Source organism: Chelon labrosus (assembly GCF_963514085.1).
Source record: "Chelon labrosus genome assembly, chromosome: 10".
Lineage (NCBI taxonomy): Eukaryota > Metazoa > Chordata > Actinopteri > Mugiliformes > Mugilidae > Chelon > Chelon labrosus.
Window position 1 is genome coordinate 14,060,808 of NC_140360.1, and position 12,426 is coordinate 14,073,233.

General features: G+C 41.0%; 1 protein-coding gene across 1 annotated transcript; it reads left to right on the forward strand.

Moving 5' to 3' along the window:
- Positions 1-1,902: 1,902 nt before the first annotated feature.
- LOC311493795 (V-type proton ATPase subunit S1-like protein) lies at positions 1,903-6,429 on the forward strand (the record flags this gene model as incomplete). Its single annotated transcript, XM_084552579.1, has 6 exons — positions 1,903-1,918; positions 3,549-3,631; positions 4,935-5,173; positions 5,363-5,413; positions 5,516-5,759; positions 6,119-6,429. The coding sequence occupies 6 exons, from the start codon at positions 1,903-1,905 to the stop codon at positions 6,353-6,355; spliced, it is 870 nt and encodes a 289-aa protein (XP_084408705.1). The 3' UTR covers positions 6,356-6,429.
- Between the last annotated feature and the right edge of the window lie 5,997 nt (positions 6,430-12,426).

The window sequence follows — 12,426 nt, forward strand, 5'->3', positions numbered from 1 at the left end:
TGGCTGAGCCAATGAAGGGGCCGCAGCAGTCCTGGGTTGCTGACCTCGCGAAACTGGCACAAGAACAAACGGCTGGGCTTTAGTTAGCACTCGCAGAGACTCCTCTGGCCCCGATCAGCCAGCTGAGGCCTGGGTTTTAGGTGCGCAGAAAGAACTGCTTGCTCACATGTGTTTGATTTCATTTGTGTGCTAGTGAATCACAGCTGGGCATTGTTTACATGGGCTCATAAGTAAATAAATCCGATATGAAATCGGGGATACCGAATGTGGATTTTTGTAACGCTCTGCACAGCCGCGAGATCGTCACACATCATCGGTGCAGGCTATAAGCGAGCGGCTTCCAAGTATCCACCATGCTACTGAGGTTTCAGTCGCAGCTGCCAAAGGTGTAGTGCTTTTGGCAGCTCTTCCATATACAGTCATGCTTACCCAGCATCCACTTGGGCAAATGTAAATATTTGGATTCGCCATATACATAAACTCTTATATTGTTACTCACAGAATAGCGCGTGCAGACATCATGTAGCGGGCTCTATACGTACGAGTGCGAGTGGAGAGACAAGCGCACATGGTGTCTTGGATTTCAGCACTCATGATGTTGACGTTGGAGTTGGCACACACACACACTTTCTCGAATGTGGACTGGAAACCTTGTACACACTGAATTGCTCTATAGCTCCTCACAGCTGACATCATCCAGCAGCCTTCTATTATTTGTTCAAGCTTACTGACGCTTAAATACGATTAATTTAATTTATCGGAAAGGCCTTTGGTTACTCTAGAGCTGTGACGTAGGTGACCTGAAACAAGGACAACATAAATTTTGTACGATGAAAGAGTAGCATGCATCTACGCGTAGAGTTTCGTTTTGTTTTGCTCATTCATCTGAGAAGTTTTTGTGCGTTTGCAGACTGAAATCTGCAGCCAACAAGAGTAAATTCGATATAAATTCAGTAAATAAACGTGCAAGAAATAAGTCTACTAACGGTAGAAAGTTTATATTCCCTTACATGTCATGAGGAAATAAAAGTTCACACATTTAATTAAAAACCCTTAAATAGCTACGTTTGTCCTGTGGATTTTATCTGAACAACAGTACTCAGAGTTCAATTTCAAATCCACTGGATGCGTGCAAAGTTGCTTAGTTTTCTGAGGTCATTTCCGATTAATAAATTAGCTCCCGAACTGTCCAGAATGCTGCAGCCTCTGACATCATGCCTTAATCTCTTCATCTTGTTCACGGCCTACCTCTCCCAACATTTGGGCACTGGTGGACCTGGTCTGTGCTTATCCTTAATCCTAATCCATCAGCCACTAAACTACACAATATTGCCAAGGTGGAAACTGCACCATACGGGCAGCTAACTACTCCAGACGGCCGGCGCTGATGTGTCTGGAAACCTGGTAAAACTGGAACGCCCGGCGCTCCTGACACAGAACCCTCCAACTGTTTTCCATTTGTTAGCCGCAGTCTAAGACCGTTCACCTTGTTTTGTCCTGCAACTGCAGACGTAACCTAGACTTGTACCTAAAATTATGTTGTTGTTGTTCAAGCAGAGTTGGAGTTACTCAAGAAAATGGTGTTTTAAAACCAGTGTTTTAAGAGAAACAAAAAATGTAATTGATGAAATTCTTTCACAGACATCTGCAGTTAAAAAAACAATGCCTTGAAATATAACCAAAGCTACGGAACAAACTATAACGATGAGGTGAGGAAAAAAAGACAGACGTTAGTTGTCATCCCCACTCCCACAGGTCTTAGGGTTTATCTTTTACAAGCCCATTATTGCTGGCTATTGTGTGGAGATTAGTGAGCTGCCCAAATGTGTCCGCTAAGGACAGTCTAGGACAGACCACACAGGGGTGACTAGGGGTGAACCATCACAACAGGCAAAACCGGCCATGTCAGCGCCGCCCCGTAAGCCCATTGGCGTCTTACGTCTTTGATTAGGCAGTTAAAAGGATCAGGATTAAAGCTACGTGAGGTTTAGTGACACGATGAGAAGGACAGCTCTGCCAAACATGTGCAGGAAAAGGATATGGCTTGTCATCTGTCTCTTGTGCACTATGTAGGTTAGTCCCACATCGGAGATCGGCCGTTAGTAACAGCAATACAACACACCGAAGCTGAATCAATGCAACATGGAAAGCATGAAAAAAATAACTTTGTACACTGGTATGAAAACTAAACTGTGTGCAGAGAGTTTTGTGCAATTGTGCTTTGTTCAGTTCAGTTTTAAGGGTACTAATGGGGCATATAGTGGCTTTAAATAACATTTCCCCCTTTTAAAAGGTAAAATGACGTACAGTACATTGACTTGTTGACAAGAACTTGACTTGTTGGCAAATAAGAACAGCACTGACCAAGAGCAGTGGCTGAGGTTGTGTCGCATCAATTTTTCAGTGTGATTAAATGTTGCGTTGGTTATTGACAGCCTGACTTGGGCAACCGTATTTATGTTTGCAGTGATTAACAATCGACATTTTACAATTACAATCCTGTTAAAATATTCCTATAAAGCTTTGCATTTATTGTATTTTCTCCTCAATGAGTAGGCAGCTGTATCTCAGTTTGTCTAATAAATTTGTACTGAAAAGCCATCTTCATAGTCTGTGCAATGCAGACTTGTTTTTGTATCCAAAGATTAGCTTCCAAACTTCCAAACTAGATGGTACAAAGCCTGCTTGCAGTTTGACTCTTTGAATGTTATGAGAAGAATTTAAAGGCTTAAAAGCATCTAATATCGAGCTCCAATATCTAAGTGGAACACTTTTGATATTCGTATTCTGCTCACTTTAACTAATATGTTTATATATGGTGGGCTTTATATATTATGCACATGGTATACGCGAAACATTTTACACTAATATGTCTAACTATACTATGTGATCCCAAGACCTTATGGTTTCTTCTGTCTTATCCACAGCAAAGAAAACCCCAAACAAGCGACAAGAGTGACATCACGTAAGTAACAAATCTACTGTGACACAAGGCCTGATTCAATCCAGCCTGCCACGGTAATTTTGATGCTGATGTGTTAGATAGACGGACCTGACCAATGCACTTCCGTCTCAGAGCTGGAGACATCTTTGCTGCATCGTAATACAGACTGATATTTAAATGTACGATCCATGCACCTCGGAGGGATGGCGTCTGGCTATATTTAGGGCACAAATGCAGAAAAAAAAAGAATTGAATGGAGATATTTTCTTTTTAATGATACGCTGCCAAAATGCATGTATGTATGCCAAGATGTAAACAGTATTTGTAAACACTGAACAATACTTCCGTAACCGAGAAATAAACTGCTGATGACTCAGTGCGATGACGCAAAACAACTAGAAATAGATACGAGCCTGAGCAATGAGGTGCATGCAGGATCTCTTTGTGCCTATATGTGTGTGTGTGTGTGTGTGTGTGTGCACGTTTGTGTGTGTGAGATCGTCTGAACTTTTTTCTGATTATGTTGCAGTCTGCACTGCAGCACTGCAATCAGCTTAATGTGTACGCTGCTAACCATCTTCCACGGTGCGTGTCGTGTTTTCAGGTCAAGATGGGGAGTATGGCTTAGAAAGCGAGGAGGTTATTTTGACGCCTGAAGATGAGAACCCACTCAGGAGAATACTGCAGGTACATTCCCTATCTCTGTGTCTTTATCTGTAACGTACACGTGTGCAGACAGGACCGAGCATGCTCGCTCTGCCACACTGCATGACCTTGGAGTGGGAATAATGTTTGTCTCATATTCACCAGAGGTAAAACATCTTTGCCACCCACACACGGGAACACTGTGATAGAAAATTCTCTAAAGCCATATGCTGTATTAACTGATGCATTCAGACACAGCTATATTTGATGCTTTTCTAAGCTACTGTACTCGCTATTGAGTGTTTCTATAATGTTTATCCCACATTTCTAGTTACACTGAACAAGATAAATAAAGTTCACTTCATAACCACTGTGGCGACAGCTTTACATGTATTGTGAGTTAGCGCTGGATTAGCCAAAGTGCCCTTCAGTGGGATGTAGACTTTGAGATTAAAAAGCCAGAGGGGGCAGTTTCTATCTGCACGCCACACGGCCGGCGCAGTCTACAGCTAGCACGCCATTACACATTCAGAGAGCTCCTGTTTTCTACACCTTCCTCCTCATCTGAGATTCAAGTGGTGGTTGGAACATTGAACTTTACAATGTTACAACTGACATTTTTTATTTTTTTTTGATCACGATGACAAGCCCTGAAAGAGAAGTGATTTTTTTGAATTGCCCTTTTGAAATTAAATATCACGGCATGCATAAAAAAGGAGGCCCTCCTGGTTGTCCGACACCAGCGAGTTTGCCCGGTGTATAATAAATCCGGAGTTGGGAGGTGATGAGGGGAACACTGTGTGCGTATATCGAGGATAATTTATGGTTTCTACAGTTGCGTCCCTGCTTAGTAGCTGGAGCTGCCAAACTCTGCCTTTCTGGTGTATCACTTTACAAAACAGTCTTTTACATATTTGGAGATACATTTAGAAATTATGGATTCAGCAGCTTTGTTTTTGTGACACTAGATACTCTCATTTTATCTCACATCATAATGATTAAAAACAACATTATGTTACAGTCAGACTGACCCTTACTGTTTATGTACATTAACAAAGAGCCACATGTGGAGTTTGGATCAAATTTTCATCAGGAGTATTAAAAATAAGCAAGAGAGAAGAAATAAAAGATTGATCTATACATACAGTGCACTACATTTATTAATATTTTAATAATGAAACCTCTAGGATTTTTTCTCTAGATTCTTCAGATTCACAGTGTGAATGTCTCGGCTTAACAAAATAAATAAATCGGATGCCCTCTAGAGGCCAGTCAAAGAATTCAAAACTGCTGTTGCCCACGTTTGCTGCAGTGTCTTTATTTTTTCTAATCTTTTCTTTTCCAGCCATTCGCCTGGCATCAGCCTGGGTTGTCTCACAGCAAGAGGAAGCTGCTCCAGTCTCTGATGGGACCTTATGGCCCACTGAGTGTGTCTTACAACGGGAAGATCTGCATTCTGTTTAAGGCAAAGCGCCTGGCGATCCGCTACAGGAACCATACTTTTATCGATCTGACTGAGCGGGTCTTCAACCCCAACACGCCCGTGGACACTAAAGGCTCCATCTGTACCAAGGAGAAAGCGACGTAAGTTACGCGGAATTTGTTTCGGTGCACTGTTACTCATTTATTGTAAGACAAAGCGGATCCACATAATTTCCTGTGCAAGACAGTTCATATATTTATATTTATAACGTAAAATCAATCCACTATTCTCAGAATTACTCAAGTTACGGTGTTAAATGTTTTGATATTTGTGGTTTTGCTCTGCCTCAGGCTTTCATTAAGGTTTGGTGATGTGGAGGACTTGCGAGGTCTAGTAATCAGGTAAAAAGCACACATACACACGGAACATTCTCTGCCTGAAACTTTTCATTTATCACATCAAGTAGTCCATTATTGGACTTACAGCGCTGTCTCTTCCATCAGGCTTCAGATGTCCAACACCTTTTACGAGGCAGCCGGTCAAAACTGGTTCACGCTCGACAGCGTTCACATCCACTACAACTGGACCCAGGAGGCTACGTTCAACGCCAGCGAGGTCTACGCTCCTGCCACCTCATCCTACCATTGCCAGCACGTCAGCAGCCTGCACAAATATGACACCCTGCTAGTACCCAGCTCCCACACTGACACATCCGCTAACTGGCACATCACTTTCACTGATTTCCAGGTACACTGTTGCACAATGGGCACAGCTTTTGTTGTGTAACTCTTCTATTAATGTCTGCACATTCACTGTTATATCATAGTTTACCCCTTGTTTCCTACATGTGTGCACGTGTCGGTATGTTTGCCAGCCATTTCCCCATTGTCTTCTGCCTGTTTAGCCATCAGTCAGTCAGTCAGTCTGATTAGCGTCTGTTTGGCAGTCTGTCATTCTGTCTGTACACTGTCTGTTGAGCCATCTGCTAGGCTGTCTCAACCTGTCCATCTGCCCACTGTTTCTATGCTTGGTAAGCCCAGTAAGGGCCAGTTGTCCTCTTTAGTTCCGCCTAATCTCATCTTTCCGCCTTCTCTTTGCCCTTCCAGATCCAGGCCTTCAACGTTCAGTCAGACAAGTTTGCGTCAGCCAGTGACTGTGCCACTTTCCTGACGCCAGCCATCCTGATGGGCTTGGTGACATCTCTGATCCTGCTCCTCGTCTTAGCCTATGCCCTGCACATGGTGGTACACCTCAAGCACATCGACCGCTACGAGGAGCACAAAGCCACCGTCTATTTTCCCCGTAGTCCAGAGGCAGAGCTACCGGACAAAAACAGCCTGTGAAGGAAAACAAGGAGCCGGAGGACAATGGGGGAGAGGGGTGGAGAGAAAGCTGAGAAGTGAGGCTGAGGGGAGTGCAAGAGACTACAAGAGTGAAAAAGTATCCTCCACTGAATATTTGTTCAACAAAATGACACCTTTGCCTGTTCATATGAAAACCTGCTAAGTCTTAACTACTTTAAATAAATGCCGACCGTGGCTGGATACTTTTTCTTCTTTCCTCATCGACCTGCATCTTGGCATCCGCATTTTCTAATAAGGCCTTTGGATGTTCAAGCCTCTCCTAGAGATAGCTCATGACGGTAATGTCAGAGGTCAGTCCCAGGGCCCTGAAGGGCAGCAATGTATACAGGTCTTTACCCCAGCCAGCCATTAAAACCACAACAGGCTAGCAACTGTGGCTAATACAGCTAACATCAGATGTTCCCGCTTAAATGTACGCATTACAAGGCTCACTGGTGTCATATTACACGCTTCCATCAGAGACACTGTCTTTCCAGCTTTCATCACAGTACACTTTGTCTAATACTGCTGCAAGAAATATATGCTTCAACGGCCAGTTTTATAGCTGAGATAGCCGTATTAGCTGCATGCTGTAAAAGACCGGCCTATCTGGGCTAGCACAGTGTTTCCTAATAATGTGTAATGAGAAACTTGGCTTAAAATAATGAGACATGGCACAAAGCAGAAGGAGCTTGAAAAGCTTTGGAATGAAAGCAAAGGGAAATATGGGGAACCACTGGACTAGCATCTGGCTGGAGTGAATAGACCAACGCGACTTTCCCTTCAGAGCCTTTGGCGTCTCTCACCCCACCCCTGAAGAAGACTGCTGCTTGGAACTTAACTGTGAAAAGACCTTTTACAGACCAGCCAGACGGAGGGAGTTCTACAAACTAGCACAATATTGGTTAGCTGCGGAAGCACTAACAACAAACTATCAAAGACTACATAAGGACCTATGCTGCACAAGACGGCCCGTCTGAGGGCGTGGCAGGAAGGCGGGTCTTGGGATGAAACGACTCTCTGAGAGTTGATCGTTCGAACAAGGGAGGCCAAGGGTACTCCATCCACACCGCTGGATCTGACTGCCAAAGTGAAACTACAGTGGAGTTGCCATAAAATATGGTGAGAGACAGAGCGAGATAATGTGAAAATGAAAGCTAACAATTACAGCTATGTACAAAACAAAACAAAACAAAAAAAATCACATGTACAGAAGTGTCACTCTGCGGAGGTCTTTTTTTTATATACAATGTAATCATGACATACTATTAGGTACAGGATGACTATGCTAATCCTCATAACCAAAAGGATATTCAAAGCTGTAGATACATTAAGATCTCTATACGATCATAGCTGTTTACTATCTTCAAATACTGCACAACTAATAAACATAGGTACAAGTAAGACATCGTACTACGAGGATTGGTAAAAGCATCAATGCATATGATTTTTTTCTACAGAAGAATAACATGTTACACTGTCTGTCTATTTGTTTTAAGCTGGGCAAGACAATGTGAGGTCCAGGTTCCATCTAACTGTAAATTACAGTAAAAATTCCTACCATAGAAGGACGATACTATGGAATGCCGTCCACCCACGGGGACTTATAGATGCCATTATTATGCCAGAAGCCAAACTAGCAGCAGCCACAGCATCAGTAAGTCATTACTACTGATTAAAAAAAAAACACTCAGCATGACAGTAAATAGATATCTTAACATTCGATATGGCAGTTCTGTCAATCTGTAGCAGTGTAAAATGTGTTCTTTGGTCATAAATGTATCCTACAAACTATGAAACGGTTGAAGGCAGTTCGTCCAAGGACCAACTGATGTACTTTGAAGAATAAAATGATATTCGGAGAGAAAGGCCTGCTGTGTTTTATATTACGTAGTTTGTTTTACTCGTGCATACAGGCACACCATGCACATATTCTGCTATGATATCACCCCTATTTTATTGATATAATAAGGATGATACGGTTAAGGCATACAGGGAGTCAGTGAAGAACTTCATACAATGGTGCTATAGCAATGTCAGTGTTTGGAAGACCAACTGGTGAGCTGGTGGTGGAAAGGGTCCCTTGCTGTGCGCAAGGGACCCTTTCCTGTCACCATAAAGGGGGAGGTAGTGGAGATGGTGAACACCTAGAAGTTCCTTTGCATGCAACTTAGACTGGACTGTTCAGACAACACTAATACCCTCAACAACAAAGAACAGTATCTTCTTCATGACAAAGAGGCTCAGGCCGTTTAACAAGTGCACAAGGCTGCTATGGACGTTCTGTTGGTCGTCTTGGATGTTTTACCAGTCTGTGGTGAACTGTGAGGACATGGCAGTGGTACTTGTGGAGCCCGACGAAATGGGAAAATTAATGGGGAAGGCTAGATCTCTGGTTTGAGATGGAACAGGGCAGTGTGGAGGCAGTGACAGAGAAGAAGATGAGAGGTAGGCTCAAAGCCATCTTGGACAACAGGAGCATGTTCAGCTAAACACTCATCTAACCAAAGCGTTTAAGGGCTCCTTTTCTTGCAAACAATGCAACATAACCTCCACCTTGCACTGACTCACAATCACTCATGGTTACACTGTCTTAACACAGACATTGCACACATTCTGATCTGTATATATTCAAATACCACAGGTGTTGGATATGTATTTATACAAATGGTATTCTAACGTGTATATTTAGTTTTACTATATCTATTATTGTGTTACTCCACAGGTTCTGTATTTATTATTTCTGCTGTATTTTGTTCGTCATTTGGTGTTAAGTTTTATATAAAAATAGTTCCAAACATTTTGTAACTTAATTTACAGCTTACCAGCACACTGTCTCGGCCTCATGCCAGCTCTTTGTCCCCTCCTGAGTGCCATCTGCTCTCTCCTCTCACCTCGCTCTGACCTAAATGTCAGTACCTCCGAGTGGCTGCTACAGTTTACCTACCGACAGCTGTCCAATCAAACACCTTCATGCATACTTCATAGGCTATGATAGCCTCATGATAATCATGAATCTCAAACCACAGCCCCAATGTCATCCCCGTTCTGCTGAGGTGACATGCTCTAGCTGAATATAGCTACCTCACTATCCAAGACACACTGCGCAGTTTCAATTATGCTCCACAGTTTTATTTGCACATATTTTACAGGAGTGTAGACTTAATTACTTGCCTTACCAAAAGACCCTGTGAGGACTATTTAATGGTTATTTTGACTCTGCATGATACGCTTACATAATGAACATTTCATAGAATTACAATATTATTTTCAGCTACAAATTGATTAGATTTTCAGCAGTAGATGAAATGTACGTATGGATCGTTCACAGCCAGAAATACTCTTTGAAAAGACGCTCTCCAGAGACATCTAGTGGCAACAAGTGCTCCTTGCAACAAGCACCTGACCGTGTAACCAGTGTTGACAAAGTAATGTGAAATGAAGTAAAGAATCTAAGGACTAACTTATTGTTACTGCAATTTCATTTAATTGTATTGTATTATTTTTGTAAATATTGTGTATAGATTTTTTTTTTTATCGTTATAGATTATGCATGGTATGATGAGAGCCTGTACGTTGCTGTTGCAACAGTGAATTTTTCCAGTTTGAAGAAATACAGTATCTATCTATCTATCTATCTATCTATCGTGTGTACCTGTGAACTTCTTCCGAGGTCAGAGGTGAAAGGTTGGGGTCGTAGCGAAGCGGCTAACTTCATCCAAAAGGCGACAGGTAACTTCAGAGTTGTCCTACTTCCAGGTACTTTCATGTTCCGGTTGTTGTGTAAACTTGAGGGGTCGGGAGGGGGGTCGCAACTTGTTTGCTAATCATCGCCGCTCGTTAGTCCATGATTCAACCGCATACACGTCTGATTATACGCAAAGACATTTTTAAAAATATATATATATCGGAAAATCATCTGCAATTCAAACCCACGGGTATCTTCTGCTTACATTTCTACCTGCACCACCGCGTGTATGAGATGTTGATGTAACGGCGTTTTATGCGGACAATTGGTGAAGTTAGCATTTAAGTACCTGCGTATCAGGTTGTGTTTTAAAGTGGTTTTAGGATTTAAGTGGCAATGTGGCGGCATCTACTGGCCAAACCCCTGCTATCGCACTCAATTGAGTAAACCTATTTATTTTTTGTTAGTTTATTTGCAAGGGGAAATTGCAGAAGAACACGTGTACAGTTGCAGAATGCACTGTTTATAGCCAAAGCTAATGTAAAACACTAAAGCCCTTATTAGTAAGGAGTAATTGAAATACATACCTGTTTACAAGCTGTGCACTGTATGTGAATAATACATTAAATATAAAGGCAGCAGCCAGTAATGGACTCCTCATGGAGTGCTCAGTTATTTGTGATGGAGTGGTGTTAAAATGAATTTAGTGTTTATAAATGCATTACTAGTGTTTCATAGTGTGCAGCTATTATAAAGTGTTACCAAGATTTCTTACTGTAGTTGGACAGTAAATGTTAACCTGATTTCCATGGTGAGGGTAGATTATAGTGGAGGAACATCCATGCAGTCGTTGCACTGCTTTGAGGTTTGTTTGGGCTCACTGTCCTGTTTCAATATAAATTGTAAAACATTGTAAATATAGAACTATATAAACTAAAGATATTTACTTATATGGAGACCCAGTTTATTTAAATGAAGAGGGATGAAACATATGTGAGTATATAAACATATTTAGGTTTATTTTTGTATATGTGAAAGAAACAAAAGACAGTGGGAGGAAGCCACGCAGACACAGGGAGAACAGTGCATAAACACAGTATTTGAATATATTAAAAAAAAAAAAAAATATATAGATATGATATAAATTATATAAAATATAAAAAAGGATAATGGTATATGTTAACGTATACCTTAAAAGTGAAATATTCACATTTATTTTGTATTAAAATATATGTACATATACTAAATGGACAACTAAACGTATTTACATATAAAGGCAATTTATTCATTAATTCATTCGTCTTCTGTAACTGCTTGTTCTGTTAAGGGTCGCGGGGGGCTGGAGCCCGTCCCAGCTGTCATCGGGCAATTAAATAGTTAAAATAGTTAAATGTATTTGTTCAATAGATTTCAAAATGTGTTTCGGCAGTGTAACATATATTTTCTTCTTGATTTATGTATAGATAAATAGATAATAAATATTATTCAGTGTCACGAATCTGCTTAAATTTTTTCTCGAACGAGAAACAGAGTGGAATCTCAACTCTTAAAACCTTTGGTTTACATGTAGATATGACAGATTTTTGATATGGCCTCAGCCCCCGCTATCCATCTCTGGGATAACTCCAGAGATCATATTTAATTTTCAGGTTACACTGTCACTATAACAAAGACATGTCAGTGGATATGTTGATACTGAATGAGGATTCTCAGTAATCCTGTGTTTGTGATGAATGCAGTGTGTGTGCCGTGAGAGATCGTGAGGTGTGCCATGGGAAATTATCCAGTTTTACCTAATTGGTCTAAAAAAAATTTTTTGAAAACAAATTAATTATTATGTGCAAATAATATGCCATTGTCAACTGTATGTGTAAAAATATCTGTCTGTGTATATATATGACTTTTTTCTTTGTGTTTATTTGATTCCTATTCAAGACACTTTGTATTGTCAATATAGGCTACAGAGTTTCATTTTTTTTTTTTTAACATTTTCGGTTGGTGGTCTGCCTTGTGATTTTTTCAATGAAAAAAATGTACCTAGGCTCAAAAAAGGTTGAAAAACACTGCTCTAGAGGTCAGCACAGATGTGTATTCTTTATTATGTGCTGCAGGTACAATCATTCTGTCTTTCATGATACACAGACCAGACGCAGTAGAAACATCAGATAAAACAGTGTGTATGGTTATTATCACAGGTTTGTCATCCCTTTATATCCCCATCCCTTTTTTTACAGAACAGAACAGAACATTTAGATTGGATAAAGAAAAATAATGTTTTGTTTTTGTTTCTCCGCCATTCTGGGTTGCAGATACTGTATACACATTTTGCTCTAATTTGTCTCGGTGTAATTTCATATAACGTACTCCAGATGTCAGTGTTTAC